The following is an 18496-nucleotide window of genomic DNA, read 5'->3' as shown; positions in this document are numbered from 1 at the left end:
TGAGAGGTGCCACAAGTTGGTTGACTCCATGCCACACAGATGTCAAGCAGTTTTAAAAAACTGTGGTCATACAACTAAATATTAGTTTAGTGATTCACAGGATTGCTAAATCCCAGAAAAAAAAAATGTTTGTACAAAATAGTTTTGAGTTTGTACAGTCAAAGGTAGACACTGCTATTTTTTTGAACACACCCCTTTCAACTAATTGCCCAATTGCACAGCCTTAAGAGCGTGCATATCATGAATGCTGGGTCTTGTTTGTTTTCTGACAATCTACTGAACCTACTGGTAACTTGTTTGCCACGTAGCAATAAAAAATATACTAACAACCTTGATTATTCTGGTTAGTCACATTGTACTGCTATTATTTTGAACAATACTGTATATATATTATACATTTATGTATCGTAACTCAAACACAGGGAATATCCAGTTAGCAGAGCACTTGATCTGACTGTCTGTGAGAACTTTAATACCCCTCAGACTGTAAGTACACTGTTTTAAAGTTTCTCCAACATAAATTAAATTTTTTTAAGCTTTTCACATATAATAGTCTTGTTAATGCTTATAAAAAAACACTTCCGAAGATATAGCAGCAGTTCTGTTGGGATTTCAAATCCCCACTTTATACACACATCAACATAGTTGCTTGTTTGTGCAGCCAGTCATAGAAATAGAAAGGTGATGTTTAAGGCAATGTCTGGCCAATTTGTTGTGTGTGCAGACAGACACCACTAAAGCGAGTTATAGTGCATGATTCGTCGCTAACTGCTCAATGTTGTGTGAAAAAAATAAGCCATGGAGAACTTATTTGATCTGGACATGAAGAAGGGAAAACTGGTTGGAATATCCCAACAAATAATGTAAAAACCCAAGGCATTGCAGAAGTGCTGATTATCTGACATATTACAAAGTATCACAATATCTAACTGACATTCCTAATGTCCAGTACACCCTCGATAGTGCAGTTTCAAACATATACATCAGTTTCCTACACAGAATTGACCTAAATCAAATCAGACCTACATTTGTAGCGGCTACTCTCTGGATTGGGCCGTTTTCTGAAGACTCAAGTCCACTGACCATCACAAATGTTACAATCTCATCAGCTGTCATATATAAAGAAAATGAGAAACAATGTTCAGAATGAATATGGGATCCTCTGCCTCTTCGTCTTGCAGAGTGAAGTCCTTAAACTTTCAGAAGCTCTCCTCTCAGACAGTCCCTGTAGAGGAGAAAAAGATGTGTTAGACCAGACCGAACACAACGAACAGCATCACACCATGAACTCCACAAGAGATTCGAGAGTCTAGCACTTTGCTACACACAATTTCCATTATTTATTCACGTTAAGACACACTTTGAGCAAATCTATAATTCATTAGCTCTGCCTCCACTTATCCTAAAAATAGCCTTTTAAATAAAGCACATAATCGTGTGTGTGTGTGCCAGTGACTAATTCAAAATACTGTAACAAAAATAAGTTGATCAAAAGCCAAATGTTGTTAATATGCACATAATTAAATTTACGTTTCCCAATTAAACTAATTTTAAAATTTGTGCTACTTTGATTACCTTAAAAACTGTTATGTGATGTGACAGTCCAAGTGTAGTAGACAGCAGTTGAAGACTCAGTCAGTCTCAACAAGTCAGTTGCTAGAAAAACTACAATGTGTCTCTTGGGAAGACACTCAATATTAGCTTTTTTATTTTTCTCAAATTAACTGATCAATGGTCCATCAATGGTCTGCAGCCATTACCTTGATTGACTGTCTTGTGCTTGATGCCCCCTCAAACTCTGGTTGTCCATTGGTTGCTGATGCTCCTCATCTTTTATATCCCAGTAGTCTTGTTCTTCTGTACTTGATTTGTCTAAATCCATGGTACCCTCTATTGATTTTGGCAGCATAGGAGTTTCAGAGTCTAGATTCTGGAAAATACTTTTCCGCTCTGGTTGTAGGTCACGTTTTACTTTCTCTGTTTCAAGCCCTGCAAGGTTATCTGGTTGATGTGGTTCAGTGTTACCTATATCAGATATACGCTCCTCCGCCTCCACCGGTACATGCCGGTAGCTTTCGTGGCATTCTGAAGATTCGTTTTTATGGCTAGGATCACCATCATTGATCAAGTTCTCCAATGACTTGCTTATTTGCTGTTTGCTGTTGGTCTTGTACAAACTCTCTTCTTTGTTCAACGCTATTACATTTATCTTCATAGGGCTCACGTTCGACTCTTCATGATAGTCACTGTTGCTTTCCCATTGGTCCACTTTCTGTATATATTGTTGTAAAAGTTGCATGCCTTGTTTAGCCTTGTTAGTGTTATTATTTGTGAAAGTATCTAGTGTGTTAATTAGATTGCTATGCTCATTCCTGCCAGCCATGTAAAATGAATTTGTAATTCCACTGCGGTGTTCAGAAATGCTTCCTTCGATTTCTTTTCGTGTTATGTTTCTGTGCAACCTTTCTTTGTCAAAATTTGGTTGCTTGGAGTCTTTGTCTAAGGCAAGTAAGTGCTTGGGGTCATGTTCCTTGTAGTGGACGGCAGCAGAGTCTATGGACTGGACCTGAGGTGTCCCCAGCAGGGTATTTGGAGAATGTTGCTCTTGAGGAGCAGAAAGAGACGAAGAGGAGTTTTGACTCCTTTCCCCTTGAAGACATGAACTTGCTGTAGGGTTAGATTGAAGGGAGCTCTGGGACAAGTTACTAAACGATGCCCCCACAGCAGATTGGGAGTCTATCAAAGAACGTATGTGGTATGGTTGACCTTGGGGTGCAAGAAATTGCTTTTGTTCTGGGAATGAGTTATGGATAAGGCTTTGCTTCAAAGTCACTGGTTGCTCAGGTAATACCTTGCCCTTTCCAAGGGATGGATCCATGAGAAATCCAGGCTGTGGGACCAGGCTATGGGCAAGGGGTGGCATAAACTCTTCAGTTTGTATGTTGCTGCTGCTACAAATGACACTAGTGTCAGTGTTGCTTTTGCTGGTGGGGTCTAAGATGTTTCCCTCCCTTTTAGTGCAAATAGTACTGTGGCTGGTGATTTTATAAGTGCTTCCGTTGTTATACTTGCTGGTGGTGGCAAAGCTGCTGTTGCTGTTTTCTTTTGCATTACTGGATGCTTTCTGTTGCCCATAAATGGAAGTTGGACTGATGTTAGATTTGCTGGTGCAATTTGCGTTCCTGTCATTGACATGACAGTCAATTTTCCTGACTATGTTCGTCAGAGTCATAATGCTGCCCTCAGTGTAACTGCTATTTTGACTCTGGGGAACGCCAGGCAAGCAGCTAACACTAGTCTTGATGGACGAGTTGCATCCTTTTCCAGTGTGTCCATGATTGCTAACGCTACCTCCTCTGCCTGCAATGTTGCAGTTCTCAGCTATCCGACAAGATAATTCTTTCCCAGTTTCCTTAGTGATGACAGCATGATGTATATTTACCTGTGGGATCTGGACCACTGCCTGCTGCTGCTGCTTAAGGGATGTGGCCTGGGTCACACTAGGCTGGCTGACTATGACCCCTCCTTTCCAACCCATTACACTTCCCTTTGGTATCTGTTGTGTAGAGTTAGAAATCAAAGAGGCAGTCCGGACAGAAACACAGTGTTGGGAAATGGGGTGATTTGACTGATTCCGTGATGTTTTTGGTGTGGCTTGGAATACAGTGTTGAACATCTTTCTACGTGTGTCCTCAATCTCCTCAGGAGACCAGCTGATCCCTTGCTTCAGCCTTTGGGCCGTGAACCAGAGCTTGATCTGCTCCTCCGGGAAGCCAGAGACCACTGTCAAATAACAGAGCTCTGCTTTGGTAGGGTAAGGGAACTTACCAAAAGATGTCTTAAGAAAACTGCTTAAATCCATGGCTGGATCATAGGTGGGGATGCTACTTAGAGGGATCATGACCTTTGGGAGATCAACATTTGAATCAGGCTGTGACAGATTAGAGTTCCACAGAGGACCACGGTTATGCACCCCTGGTATACCAAGTGTGTTGTGGATTTTATGGACCGGAGATGCACTAATGCCACCAATGATATGTGAGGATGTTGTTAGGGGTAAGGTCCTTACTGAAGTGCCATTGGTTACAGTTGCAGGCTTGTTGCTGCAAGGCTCAGCCTGTTGTACCTCAACAGTATGGGAGACAACTATTTTTTTGTGCCCCCCTTTGGTCATTTTCATTATGGGTGTCTTGGTAATGGATATTCCGCATTCATCCTCTTCTGTAAACAGGGTTTGCTCCACTGTGATAGCCCCATCTCGTTTGGTAACCTGCAAGGATACTCTTTTGTGCACTGAATGGAGTTCGGGATGTGATTTTGCGTTATGTAAAGCGAGACCTTCAAACTTCACAGCTGAGACCTTGCAAGACAGGCAGTAGAATTTTGGTTGAGCATGAAAGTCCATGTGACAGTTGTCTATATGTTGAAGAAACAGGTTCAAGTCTCCGGACTCAAAGCAGCACAGGGGGCAGCTGTATGTTCCCCTTTCCCAGCATGAAGTCTTCGGTTCAGCTTTCGAGAAATCATGGAATCGTTGTGTTTCCTCATCTTTTGAAGAGATACTGAGGATGCTGTCTTCGGGTATTGTGGGCAGGAGCTCAGGTAACCATCCTAGTATGATGTCCTCTCGCATGTGCTTGCTTTTTGATAGAATCATACAAGGAACGGAGGATTTCCTCTTGCTGGCCATAGTGTTGGATTGTAGAGATGAATGAAGTGTTAGAAACGAATACTGGAATTGTATGGAGTTGAGGTGTCATCAGCCAGCCGTGATGAACCAGAAATTGGTGAAATTTTCAGCTATTAGGACTTCCCATTGTAAAAGGGAGTGAACTAACAACTCCCTGTAAACCTAAGGAGAGAAAACATGACATTTTGATATAAAACACTAATACAAAATAGAAATTAATGTCAGCATGGGATATGCATAAAACATGTCCTGAATGAGAGACAGCTTACTGAAATGCTCTGACCAACCACTGTTAAATGTTTATTATACTCAAATAACTAATATAAAGTTAAAACTCTATTTACCTTTTCCTAGTAGAGCTTAATACAGTTCACTATTACGAGCAGGAACATTGCTGGTACTGATGCGCTGAAATAAAATCTCTATTTTTTATGAGCAGCTAAAATGAACAAAATGTGCTTGTAAGATGTTTTCATTATAAAGTACCTAAAATAAACAGACAGCAAGATGCTTTCTGTTTATTGTTATAAATATACTCCAAAAATGTTTGGTTCAAAAAATGTGATTGTTTGTATTCCTACATAGCATATCAAACCCAGTTCTCTGTGATTTCTACTTCTCACACACACACACACACACACACACCCCTTCTAAATCTTTTTCTTTTTGTTGTACTTCTCAACACGCTACACTTCAGGCAGTAAGGAAGCATTTCAGGATAAAGTTCATATGTGGTTCACATTTTTCCGCCGGTTCTGTAGTTAAAAATATGTAAATACCTTTGTAATGATTTAATATCTACCATATAGATGTAAGACTTTAAACATCTGCAAAAAAATTGAATAAACTAATTAATGCGTGTAAAACTATACAAAAATAATGGCGCTAGCAAAAGGTTTGTGAAAGAATGTGTTGTCTCCATCTTAAAAGCTGACAGCATAGCACCGAAATTAGTTCATCTTGTCTGAGCAGTTTCAATACTTAAGCTAAATACTAGCTGGTGAATAAAACTAGTGATATAATACTTTTTTTTCCATGCATTATGCATCTGCAAAAGATTTTAATTAAACCACCCAAGACTTCTGTTTGGTGTTTAGCTCTGAATTTCATTGACCCTCTCTTTCATCAGACTACAAATGCATTTAGGATGAAAAAATATATATATATATCCAATTTTTTTTCAATATTGGCAGCTGTTTGTTTTTTTTTTAAAGGAGAAAAAAATGGATAAAACCATTCTAAAGTAAAAACACTGCCTAAAATACACTGTCCTCTTATACATGGCCATGACGTACTCTTTTGCAACTGACTCCTTTATTTCTCATGACGGCTGCCTTCCTGCCAGAAAAATAAATAAATAAAAATAAAACTAGGTCACCAGCATCTTATGCTCTAATCCTGGTTCCCTGCATCCAGACGTGGGCATTTACTGTATGTTCAGTCTGCTTACAAGTCTATGATACTCAGATTTCATCAATGAATGTTAACCCCTGACATGAATCAGTATTATTGAAAATGCACCAGATGTCTCTGAAGAGAAACTATACAAAAAGTTTCTTAATAGTATTACCCTTGCTCATAAATGTGTGTATAAAAACTTTGGCTGGAATAGAAAAAAAAAGCTATCTTTGTTATTTAAATGTGTGCAGCATATCTTTTACATACATGAGTTTTATTTTTGTCATAGTTATAGAGTGTGAGTGGAGTTAAAATCTTGTAGAGTTCGTCTGAACGAATGCACAAAAATCTGCTTCCCAGATTCTTCTAATATAAAACATAAAATGTTTGTTAACCACAACAGACACATTAATATCAAGATGACTCCACCATCCAATCTTTGAACCACTTGCCTGATTAGCACTGGGCAAGCAGGAGATGGTTCAAAAATGTTATATAAAAAAAAAAAAACAGGTCACTCGTCAAAGAATGGGATGCTTTATCTGGCAACCGAGATGTGTGATTAGACACAGGACAAGAGGTTTCCAGACAGTAAGCTATTGAAAAGGGAACTCAGAAAGAGAGGCCTAGTGTTTCAGCACTGGGGTGAGCCGGTCTCACACAAAACAGTCTATCCTGCTACTGTGCGTCTTAGTACTTCTGTAGCTTTAGTGGAGAAACCGGAGGCCTTTTTATCCCAGCAACCTGTGGAGTCAAGGCATGCAGTAGATTTGGTTGAAAATTAGCACAACAACACTCACCAACATTTGGGCAGTTCGAAACTAAAATATTATATCATGTTACGTTACACATTTAATATGGCTGTATCTACTTGAACATTTCAGTTAGTGATGATGCTTGGTATTAAATGCAGTGTGAGGCCAAAGGGCTGGGAATACGGTCCTTACACAATAAAAAGATCCTTTCTCCTTATTGATTAAAGCCCAAAGTATCCTAGACTGTATGTCCTTTATTACATGGGACCACACTGAATAAGCCTGCAAAGATATCAATAGATTCTCAGCATGAGAATCTTTCATAAGGCCGCTGAAATAAAATCTCAGCAACAAAATGCACTCAAGGAAAAAATTTCATGATAAGGGGTCTAAAATAAACAATGTTATAAAGTTACATTTTTTGAGGCTGCGAGTATGTTTGCAGTCCTGCATTCCATATTGCACCCACTTCTCTTTTATTTGATCAAATGCTCACACACACACACACACACACACACACACACACACACACACACACACACACTCCCACACCCCTCTAAATCCTCTTCTTTTTTGGTGCACTCCTCCACACGCTACACTTCAGGCAGTGCGGGAGCATTTTAGGATAAAGTTCACCTGTGGTTCACATTTTTCCTCCTGTTCTGCTTTAACAGTTCTTTAAATATCTTGTATTGACTGTTAATCTGAGTGTCAAGCATATGTAGTGAAGTCATTGCTGTGTATATATCCTATCATCCCTCTTCAAACTCAATGAAAAAAAAATAGAGCGGGTAACGTGTACTGATTAATTCCCTCAGACTTCTCTTCATTTTCGTGAGCTTCCCTTTCAGGAGACTTTAAATACATTTTGGTTTAAAACAATGTGGTGTCCGTGTGTGTATATATTTTTTCCCAGTGGTTCCAGCTGTCTTTTAAATAAAGGAGGAAACATTCGGGGAAAAAAATTTAAATGATGACCTAAAATACACAGTGCTCCCAGACACGATCATGACGTCCTCTGTTATTTCTCAGACTGGATCTGCTTTATTACACGAGGCTGAGCTGAATAAGCCTGTAAGGATATCGGTCGACTTTAACACGACCGTCTTTCATAAGTGCTGCGTGAATGAGACTTTTGTTTAACGCAAATCCATAACAAAGGTCAGCGCACACATGATGTAATAATTATATTTCTATAAGTACAAGAAAAAAGGAGGTCAGCAAAAGAGGTTGTGGTGACCATTTTTCTTCATTTTACACAATGGAAATATGACACTGAGCCGGAAAGCCATATGCATTGCCCTCAATGCTTGTATGCCATTGAAATATTTCCTGAATGTGTGTGCCAGTACGCGAGATGGGCATGTGACTACATGCAATCATTGTACGATGCTGTTTGCAAGCTATATCAGTGACAGCGTCAAACACGTCCACATTAATTATGTAGAGACCGAAGCGCCACTGAGGCATCATACAGTTCACCTTCATTATAGGATGTGGCTCATTAGCAAAATGCCACCAACAGAGGCTTTTTTACCATCAGCTATTTCTGGGCTGGCTGTGTTGATGTTTAAACCCAGTCAATGAACCTTATGCGAGTACTACAGAAAGCTGGGTGCCATCAGAAGTGCCCGCCTTGCCCCCCTTACCTCAATGACTGCTGCACAGACTCTTGGGAGGCCAGTCTGTGCTGCCACTCATGTGTTAACATTGCCATAGCAACCCCTCTCCTTTCCCTTTCCTTGCCCACAACACACAGAGGGGACTAAATCCTCTATTCTTCACAAAAAAAAAAAAAAAAACACGCACACCCTTTGGGGACATTTTTTGTAACCCTCCAATCCAAAAGAGACAAAAGTCCAAATATTTTATTTGTCTGTGCTATTTGTTCTTGCCAATATACAAATTGAAAACAAATGAGGATCGTCCCTTTTTCCGCTCTGTAATCATGAGGGATTTTTTAATTTTCGTGGACAGAGCACCCCGGAATTTTACAAGAGGCGCTTTTTGCGTTTTCAGAATTACTTCGCCAGTCTCGCGACACAAAAAATCTCCCGTAGAAAGCATGGAAAAGATTTGGAAATTCGCACATGAAAGAAAGTGTTTTGTAAGCCTGCAAATAAGAGAGAAATAATAATTGATGCGATGTGAGTTTGATCACCGGTGCGACACTCTCATTAGTTACAAAAAAGAAAGATGGCGGAGAACCGTGAATTGTACTGACTCGAGTGCCAGGTCTCGGTGAATACCAGGCTCCTTCATAAAAAACCACACTGGAACAGCTGAAACACTTGTATGACCGACACTCCACCGTTAAGGCAAAAGTTTGCCTAAAAAACTACTGAGGTTAATACTGGCTTATCTGAGAGGTTTTGGGGATATACTCCTATTATGGAGCTCATTTCTGTCTGTTACTCCACGACATTCATTCATCCAATCTTTAGATTTACAAATTTAATAAGGTAATGTGAGATATGACATAAGAGCATTTTTGTTATTACATGCACAGTGAGCTTTTCATTTTAAATAATTGAATCATTTTGACTGCTTTTATAGCACGGATAGAGGACACAGAGCCTCCATAATTATAATTCTGCTTGGAAATCCAGTTGGCATTAGGCAGACAATACTCCTCTCCTAATTCAAGGAATATTACATAAACCGGCAACTTTTACTGGAAATCAACATACAATAAAGTGCACATGCAAGCGTCTTAACATTTAGTCCTATATTCTGTGTCATCACGCTGTTCTATTTTGACACAACAACAAAGGGCAAACTGTGCATGTATGTACAAACTGCATTTTCTTTAGTCTGTAGGCACAAATACTTTGGGAAGGTCACGTTCTAAATGCTTTACTGTTCTAATTGCTCAAATTAAGGATGAAAGGCAATATTGCCTTGCCTTATTACAACACTGTAGACCAGAACACTATTCCCTCTGGAGAACAGACGTTCACTCAAAACACACTGCATGCTCAAGAACCTACAGAAAACATGCATTCTATACTTTTAATGCATTTAACAATGCTATTCTGCCTGCTAACTTTTCCAAAAGTAGTGTTCTTTAGCAGAAAGTGATGTTTATTGTAGAGAGGCTTGAGGCAGAGTTGAGATGAAATCCCCCGAGAGCCCACGATTCTAAGTAATGATTTATAATGTGTGGTATCAGAGCCAAGGTTATGATCTGGATTTAAATTCGAGTTGGAGTACATTCTGTACCCATTAACATTTGAAAGCGCGTGCTTGACTAGATCTACACCAGCTTTAAAACTACAGGCACCCCCGAAAGGTTCGTCATCGTAAAGATCACTTTTGGAAATCGATTATGCGCCAGTATTTCTGTGCTTTTCACCGGCGATCAATCCGATCAATGGGTCCCATTTTGACCCCCGTTTGAAGTAGAACTCTTGACTCGTGACGCTCGGAAATGGACAGACTATAGTAACATCACATAGGCACGCTGTAGCGTGCGAATAATCAAATTGGAAGCAGACGAGAACATTGAGTAACAAACTGTAACAAAGTGGCAAGTTAACCCCTTCGCTTCGTATCGAGGCACTAGTAACCTCCATCCGGCAAGACGTTTCTCAGGAGTTTGAGTGTGTAGCGCGGCGCAATATTTTGGCTATTACCAAATTTTTTTAACTAAGCACTCCCATCTACTGTCGCCATTTTATACATAGAGGCGACTTCACGCGCCGCATATGAGTGGAATAACAAGGCACGCTTCTCTCTTCTAGAACTACTTTTGAAGACTGTTCGCGTCAACTAAATAAATCGCTTTCGCTTCTTTGGAAAGTCAAAGTTCCCTACCTTTTCGTCGGCTCTGGTGACTGCGAATGAAAATCCGTTATTAATACAGAAATGTATAACATTTAGGATTCGCTCCGCTCCGGGTCTCGGGGGAACAGGAGGGGCCGAGACCTCTCCTCAGATGAACCCTGTGAACTAACGTGAACCTGTCGGGTCACCGCGATGAGGAGCATCTACTGCTCTATGGCACACTGATTATGTGCCCGGCTGACATGGGCGCTGCTGGAGTGGCGAGAAGGGAAAGAAATGTACGCCAGGCGCTCTCAAATAAGGGCACGTGATTAAAACGCGTCACCCAAACCCAAAATCCTGATCCTACCCCTCTGTTCTAGGACGGGCTGAGCAGACACACTGAAGGGAGTGACTCATGCGCAAATGTCTAATATAGCCAGAAATATGGAGCAGCGCTTTCGGTCAGTAGGTCGTATAAGGACGAGGGGGGAAACCAGCTACTATAGCGATCTTGAGCATGTGCTTACTACATATACTACAAACACGACTGGAACATCCGCACGAACTGAAGTATGAAATACTAAGCGCAATATTTACAAATTAATAAAATGAAATAAAATAAAACACATTCTCTATAGCCACGCGACCAAACTGGATATCATTGCGCAACATGCAATTCATATTATTATTAGAATAGAATATAATAGAATACATAATTGCACATTGCTACACAGCCATGTGTGGGGGAAATTAATATGCAACATGAAACAGAATAAACATTATTAGAATAGAACAGAATACAATCTCTATGGCAAAATGATTTTATTTATTTTTTTGCATGCTATACATATTAATTCTGGAATAACATAGAACAGAATATGATCTCCACTGCTACACAACCATGGCCAAGGGAAATTGATATGGAACACGCAACAGAATGCAATTATTATTGGAATTATCAGTGGAATAAAACTGAATGGATGATGTTGATGTTGTGCAACATAAAATTAAATACAGATATTTTATCATAATGTTAACCTTTTATTATTATTAGAGAATAGGGTAGAGAGACTATTTTGCAATTACTATTGCTGTTGTTATCTTTGGGTAATAATCACAATAAATATTTATACAGTCTATTACTAAGGATGCTTAATATGCACAGCTGTGTGCAAATGGTTCTGCATTTGAAATATTAACAGTTTCAGAAACAGTGATAACTACTTCTTTTTGAGAGGGTCATATAAGGTGAAAGTAAGTCTAATAGTTCCCCTACTGTGGTGCTCTCTGAACTGATAACAACCAGTCAACCAGAGTGCAACAAACACCGGTCTATTACCAACAGGTTGTGTGACACTCAGCCCTTGTATGTGCACACACATAAAATATGTATAATGTTTCAAAGTCTTTACTTTTCTTTTCTTAGGACGTGGTGGAAGACCTGCTGTCCAGGGGCTCCCCCTCACGCCACAGTGGCAATTACACCCTCAGATGTGCAGCTTTTCTTTTTTCTCTTTTCTTTTCTTTTTTTTTTTTTTTTTTTGACAGTACAGGCACAGATGAATCTGATTGGATAAAGCCCGAAAACACCTACTGTCCATTAAGAGACGGTTGCCATGCGGTTTGGGCTTTTCCTTCATTAAGGCCTCTGCAAGAATATTTCTTTTTCTTTTTTTTCTTTTTTTTTTGGGGGGGGGGGGGGGGGGGTGTAAATGCAGGATGAATATAGCTTAGCTTTATAAATATTATTTAGAGGAAAGTGAGTTTAGTTGTCACATTGATTATATTTCAGTAATAAGGTTAGTTCAAAAAGTCTTCAAGTAGAATATTATTATTATTATTATATTTTTATGAAATTTGTCAGCTATAATGCAACTCTAATATTTTTTGCTAAAGCGACTGAATAATCACACTACCATATAGTCCAATCAAGGCATTGTCAATTTACAAGTAGAATTTCAGATATTTTTTACTTTTTTTTTTTTTTTATATTATTGCTTTTACATGAATTATTTTGTTTCAGAGCTGTTTAATTTTGTTGGCTGACAGTTACCCGAAATAGTGTGACAACATGACCCTAGTGTGTTCAATAAACTGTTGTTGTTGTTTGTTTGTTAGTTTCATGCAATAATAGTAGAAATGTAAATGGTGATGATGGTAATAGTCTGTAAAGTTTGTACGATGGATTCTTTGATTACAGCAGAGAAGAATGGAGCTAGTATTTTTACACTGTAGCTTTATACTATTATAAATGATCCTTTAAGAGTAGTGCATTTCTTCTAACAGTATTACGAGTTAATTCAGCAAGAATGGTAGATTTGGAGGAGTGCTGCTTAGACATGCTGCCATAATCTCAACTGGTTTTATAATTATTGTTTATATGGCTTATTATTTCCTGTATTTTATGAGGCCGTTTTTAGTTTCACAACACCGCCGTGTACATTTCTCATTTAACAACAGAGAGGTGAATCACACACGCCGCATTTGTTTGCCTCCGAATTCAAACTCTTGGCCAATAGGCGCAGGGCAGGTTGTCCAATAGCCTTCTTACTTAGCGGGCACGTGACGCAACATCTTGACTGGGAACATTGTACCGACCAATGGCCGCCTGGCGGTGGGACGAGAACATTGGGACAGGACCTCTGAAAGTTCAGGATACAGGTGTCAGAGTGTGATATTCATCTTGCTTAGTACTCTTTCAGTTATGAATCTTTCCCAGTGTCTTGAGGATTCGCCGGGCTGGCGGACACCGAGGACAGGCCAGGATCTAAACCTCAAAGAGCTTTACAATGAGAGACACAGACTCGCTCTGGAGGAGCTGGTCGCCGGCGGAGTCCAGTCCTTCATGGGATTCCTGCAGAAAGAGAGAATCCCGAACTTTCTCTCCGACGACGAGATCAGGCGGATTTCCCGCGCTGCTGTAGTGCCTAAATCCCTCTCTCTGATTGGAGACGATTCTCATTTGGACCAGTCTGGCACACTGGACTGCTCCTCTGTAACTTATTTCCCCGAAGTGTCTGATATTGAGCCTCCAGTACTAGAGATGGGCTGGCCAGCGTTTACTGCAGGCTCTTTCCGTGGAGTAACACGTGCTGCCGCCTACTTCCAGCCGAGTTATGGAGAGTGCATTTATAGCTGCAAAGAGGCAGCAAGGAGGATGATAAAAAATGCAAAAGAGGTATTTCTCAGGCCATGCAGTTTCCCTATATATATATATATATATATATATATATATATATATATATATATATATATATATATATATATATATATATATATACACAAACACACATGGACAAGTGGACGTAATACTTAATTTTTTATCATGTAGCCTATTATTATTAATGCTTTTATGTATTAAATTGCTAATTCATCTGTAGCAATAATTCATCTGCTCTCCCCTGTGCTGAAACTTAATGCATACTGTTCTAAAGCAACTTTACAAGAATAGTGGAATATCAAGGCAATATTTAACAGTGATACTTGACTACATCTAGGACCAGCTTTAACATTGAATTATTACTATGAACACATTTATGAAGTATATTTTTCTGTTACTGGTATTCATTCTTAAATTAGTAGTATGTAATCCAATAGTGACTACTATCTTTCTGAATTTTAAACTACAGATTGACACTAGTACTTACTCCAAAAGAGATTACCACTTCAGTTAGTGGCATTATTACTTGTCATTATCCCAATAGTGACTAGTAACTATTCTTTTGTAACCTGTAAAATAATTTATTTTTATTTTAATTTCCCAGATTTAAATAGTAGATATGGTTAACATCAACTATTAATTTCCAACAAGCATGTATTTCAGTTGTTGCTGGTATTTTTTTACTAGTAGTACTATTTGTATATTACAGTTTTACTAGTTCTTTTTAAACAGGTATTTATTAAACAGTAGTGTAGCTACTAAAATGATTACCTAAAAAATAGCTACTAATAAAATGGAAACAGATGTCTGTATCTGTTGAAATAATTAACAATTAAGACTAATTAATTAATAACTAATCGTTTAGACGTAATATTTAAATGCCATAACACCTTAATTAATTTATTTTTTATTTACTGTTATTAAGTTGGGAAATTAATTTGTTTTCATACTTCCCAGTTTAAACTTTTAAGAGGATTAAAATAATATCAAAAACCAATGAATTCGAGATTATTGTGATTTAAAAATGTCTTATTTAAGTTTTGTTAATAAAAAAAAAATAGTTTGGGTTTTCATGTGATTGAAGGCACCAGTGCGTGTGTGACTTATGCAAAGTAGTTCTCTGGATCATAAATGTGGAATGGTAAGAATGTGCAGAAGCGTCTTTCACACTGAACTGTTACCTCTAAGGATCTGAACCTGGAGGTGCCACAACAGGCTCTTCAGTCCTTGAACTGAAGGGGTTTTTGAGCTGAATGTATTTAGGTTATACCTGGAGGCAGCCTGGATCTGTTCCAGCTTGCATGTACTTAAAGGCCAAATGTAATAAGAAATCATCAAGGTGTGTAGCCAGCGGCTGTGCAGTCATGACAATCATTCAAATGAGCTAGAAAGTGAAGTTCAGTGATGCTGAAGCTGTAAATTAATTCATTTCCCACCATGTTTATCCAAACACGGTAATAAATTCTTAGTTGCATAAAGAATCGTTTACTGCTGTTAATTTCTCATTAATCACAAGTGATTTTTATCCTTAGGTGATTGCCATTGTGACAGACTCCTTGACAGACCTGGATATCTTCCAAGACCTGAAAGAAGCTTGCACACGCCGCAGAGTTCCTGTGTATATTCTTTTAGAGCAGTCTTCTCTTCCCTCATTCTTGCAGATGTGTAAAAACCTTCATGTACAGCTGGATGAGCTGCTGGTATGAGCTCTTCGTGCTATTATTATTAGTGTTGTTTTTTACCTTATATGTAATGTATTTAGATTTTTAAATGTTGTTTTATTTTTTTTTATTTTTTTGAAGCAAATGAAAATACGAACCATAACAGGTTCTACCTACTACATGAGGTCAGGTGCTCGGATCACTGGAAAGGTTCATGAGCGTTTCATGCTGATCGATGGAAACAGAGTGGCCACAGGTTCATACAGGTAACAAAAAAACTCCTTTTCCACTTAATTTCTTCTATATTTTGTAAAAAATGTATTTTGTAGAGACAATGAAAGTCAGTGGGGTCCAGTATTGTTTTGGACCCTATTGGCTTTCCTTTTATGGAAAAACAAACAAGGTTATATCTGGGTGTAATATAACCTTTCAGACAATGTACACTAATCACAAAGAAATTATGTAATTTGTAACATTAAATAAAGTGATTTTAACACTGTAAATGTCAGACAGTCAGTACATAACAGGTTTGACCCCAGTTCTACTTATACATTTACTATTTATTTTGGCACATTTTTATCTACAGGTTTAACTGGACAGATGGCAAACTAAACAGCAGCAACCTTATTGAGTTATCTGGCCAGATAACCGAGAAATTCGATGAAGAGTTCCGCATCCTCTATGCCCAGTCCCTGCCACTGCCAGCGAATACAAGAGCTCCCTCTAGTGCCAGGAGCAGTGGTTTATATGACCATCTTATCCTTAAACCACCTGGAACGCCTCCCTCCTACTTGGCACGAACAACAAAGCCTCAACCAGAGTGTCTGACAAGCACTCCAGCCAGACTTCATACCCCAGAGATCCAACAGATGAATAAAGACATTGAAGATCGAGACAGAAAGAGTAACCCAGTTTCTGATACTTCCACACTAGGTGAAGACTGGATCGAGCAAGAACTCAGAGAGGAAGCGATCTCCTCGGATGACCCTCCTCGTTTACTGGCAACGAATGTTACCACTCAGACTGTCGATGTGAGGATCTCTGGTCTTGTACCTTCCTTCGACATCTCAACACAAACCTCCTGCCAAACAGCAGACGTGAGCGTGCAAACATGTGCTGACAAGCTCAAATCGAAAACCTCGTCGAGCAGCAACCAGATCAACCCCAACGCTTCATCCGCTTGCAACCTACAGGAGGTGGACTGTCACCCACCCGTCTGTCTTGCCCCACAAGACGTCAACCTGAGGGAGTGCTTCCTCAAGATCACCAAAGAGCGACAGCACCACTACAGCTCCATTCGCTCCAAGCTGGACCACATGGTGACACTGCTTTCTCACAAGAGGGAACTAGTGGACCTCACTAACCTGACACAAAGGCCCGGCCTGCACAGAGGACGCAAGGGTCAGCAGGAGGGCAGGCAGGTCCACGGGACATTTGATAATGCGATTATAGGGACTTGGCCCAGGTCGAGATGTCTGCAGTAACATGAGCACAGGATAACTGCGCTGGTGGTGGTCTTCTTTGTTGTAGTATGGCACTTTTAAAAAAAATCTGAATAAAGCTTGTAGATTAATCAGAAAAATATTTTGAATGATGTGTATGCAAAAAAAAAAAAGTGCCTTCACTTTAATTGTACTTATTGTATTAGATGGGGGATTTATTAGCAGTCTTTATATACTTTAGTTAAAATAAACCAAAGTACTTTTCTGTTAGGTGACTTTGAAAATGAGTTTGCCTGTATTTGGTTGTGTCTGTTTCTTTCTTTCGGTGTTGTTAAATGTTGTGAAGTTATGAAAATGACCTCCTTTGTAACACTATTACTTTTATATTCATATATTTAAAACAACAGCAGTCACTCATGATTATGTGTTTGATGTGCCTCAAAACTATATAGTGGTTAGAGTGACTATACTTGAGGCATTCAAATATTTATTTCACCAAAGATGCTGTATTAAAAAATGCCTCATTTTAATAAAACTGTTCTTATGACAAACAATTTGTTGGAGATTTTTGTGGGGTTGTGGAACGTAACACTCATTTATAAAGACTCACTAGGTTTACAATTTTGCTTAAATACAGCAATGTAACATTAATACATTCTTATATAGAGATTTTCTAAATATATAATAACCATTCAAAAGTTTTTTTTTTTTATAAATAATTGTAAAAAAAAATCATAAAAAATGTGACCATAAAATTACATTACATTAGAAATCTTTATAATATTTCACAATATTGTAATTGTATAATATTTCACAATATTGTAATTGTACTGTATCAAATGATTATTTGATCAAATAAATGAAGGCTTGAAAACCACAAGATCTTTCAAAAACAAACAAACACATTTTTTTACCTAAAACCTTTTTACACACTTTTAAACAGTGGAGTATATCTTTGAAACATCTCAGTATTAAGAACTGCGTTGCAAATTGTACTTATTTTATTAACCATGAGGGTGAGTTGGGGTAAATTATGCCATTCATCTCAGTAAAAAACTGACCCAATTTCCACAACTTTAGGATAAAAAGAAAAAAAAGTATATTGAAGATAAAACAAAATGAATAAGTAATGTGTAAAATTCTGCACCATATCTAGGTCACTATTCAAATAAGCAAATTCGTGACACCAATCATATGAGCTCCTTAGTTAAAAACAAAAAAGAGATGTTCTCATTTCCACAGAATCACTCAAGAAAATGTGTACATTTTAAAAGTCAATTTTCCCATTTAAATAATTTTGCTGGTATTTATATACAGGTGCTGGTCATATAATTAGAATGTCATCAAACATTTTATTTATTTCATTAATTCAATTCAAAAAGTGAAACTTGAATATTATATTCATTCATTACACACAGACTGATATATTTCAAATGTTTATTTCTTTTAATTTTGATGATTATAACTGACAAATAAGGAAAATCCCAAATTCAGTATCTCAGAAAATTTGAATATAAATGAAGACCAATACAAAGAAAGGATTTTTTTGAAATCTTGGACAACTAAAAAGTATAAAAATGAAAAGTATGAGCATGTACAGCACTCAATACTTAGTTGGGGCT

At 38.3% G+C, this 18496-nt stretch overlaps 2 protein-coding genes across 5 annotated transcripts; one reads left to right on the top strand and one right to left on the bottom strand.

The window, feature by feature from the left end:
• Window positions 1–451: 451 nt before the first annotated feature.
• LOC128022311 (uncharacterized) lies at window positions 452–11004 on the bottom strand. Of its 4 annotated transcripts, XR_008185900.1 has the most exons (4): window positions 10660–11004; window positions 1761–4852; window positions 1576–1678; window positions 452–1225 (listed from the first exon to the last, which is right to left on the bottom strand). XR_008185900.1 is itself a non-coding variant. In XM_052609707.1 (3 exons), the coding sequence occupies exons 2-3, from the start codon at window positions 4688–4690 to the stop codon at window positions 1666–1668; spliced, it is 2943 nt and encodes a 980-aa protein (XP_052465667.1). In that variant the 5' UTR covers window positions 4691–4852; window positions 10660–11004; the 3' UTR covers window positions 452–1665. The 4 variants fall into 4 exon arrangements, 3 of the variants coding, with proteins under 3 accessions (XP_052465667.1, XP_052465665.1, XP_052465666.1); XM_052609707.1 differs by having other exon boundaries at window positions 452–1678; XM_052609705.1 differs by lacking the exon at window positions 1576–1678 and having other exon boundaries at window positions 10660–11002.
• Window positions 11005–13193: 2189 nt separating this feature from the next.
• Window positions 13194–17428, top strand: LOC128022310 (protein FAM83D). Its single transcript, XM_052609704.1, has 4 exons — window positions 13194–13789; window positions 15304–15471; window positions 15574–15698; window positions 16019–17428. The coding sequence occupies exons 1-4, from the start codon at window positions 13316–13318 to the stop codon at window positions 16914–16916; spliced, it is 1665 nt and encodes a 554-aa protein (XP_052465664.1). The 5' UTR covers window positions 13194–13315; the 3' UTR covers window positions 16917–17428.
• Window positions 17429–18496: the final 1068 nt, after the last annotated feature.

The sequence above is a fragment of the Carassius gibelio genome, chromosome A11, assembly GCF_023724105.1.
Source record: "Carassius gibelio isolate Cgi1373 ecotype wild population from Czech Republic chromosome A11, carGib1.2-hapl.c, whole genome shotgun sequence".
Classification (NCBI taxonomy): domain Eukaryota; kingdom Metazoa; phylum Chordata; class Actinopteri; order Cypriniformes; family Cyprinidae; genus Carassius; species Carassius gibelio.
This window is presented reverse-complemented; position numbering and strand designations above follow the sequence as displayed.

Excerpts from the sequence above, each read along its gene's own strand:
- LOC128022311 (XM_052609705.1), bottom strand. The coding sequence starts at position 4,690 with ATGGCCAGCAAGAGGAAATCCTCCGTTCCTTGTATGATTCTATCAAAA. Across the intron at positions 1,226-1,760 it reads GCACAAGACAGTCAATCAAG|GGACTGTCTGAGAGGAGAGC; the intron begins GTAATGGCTGCA and ends TCTCCTCTACAG.
- LOC128022310 (XM_052609704.1), top strand. The coding sequence starts at position 13,316 with ATGAATCTTTCCCAGTGTCTTGAGGATTCGCCGGGCTGGCGGACACCG. Across the intron at positions 13,790-15,303 it reads TGATAAAAAATGCAAAAGAG|GTGATTGCCATTGTGACAGA; the intron begins GTATTTCTCAGG and ends TTTTATCCTTAG. Across the intron at positions 15,472-15,573 it reads TACAGCTGGATGAGCTGCTG|CAAATGAAAATACGAACCAT; the intron begins GTATGAGCTCTT and ends ATTTTTTTGAAG.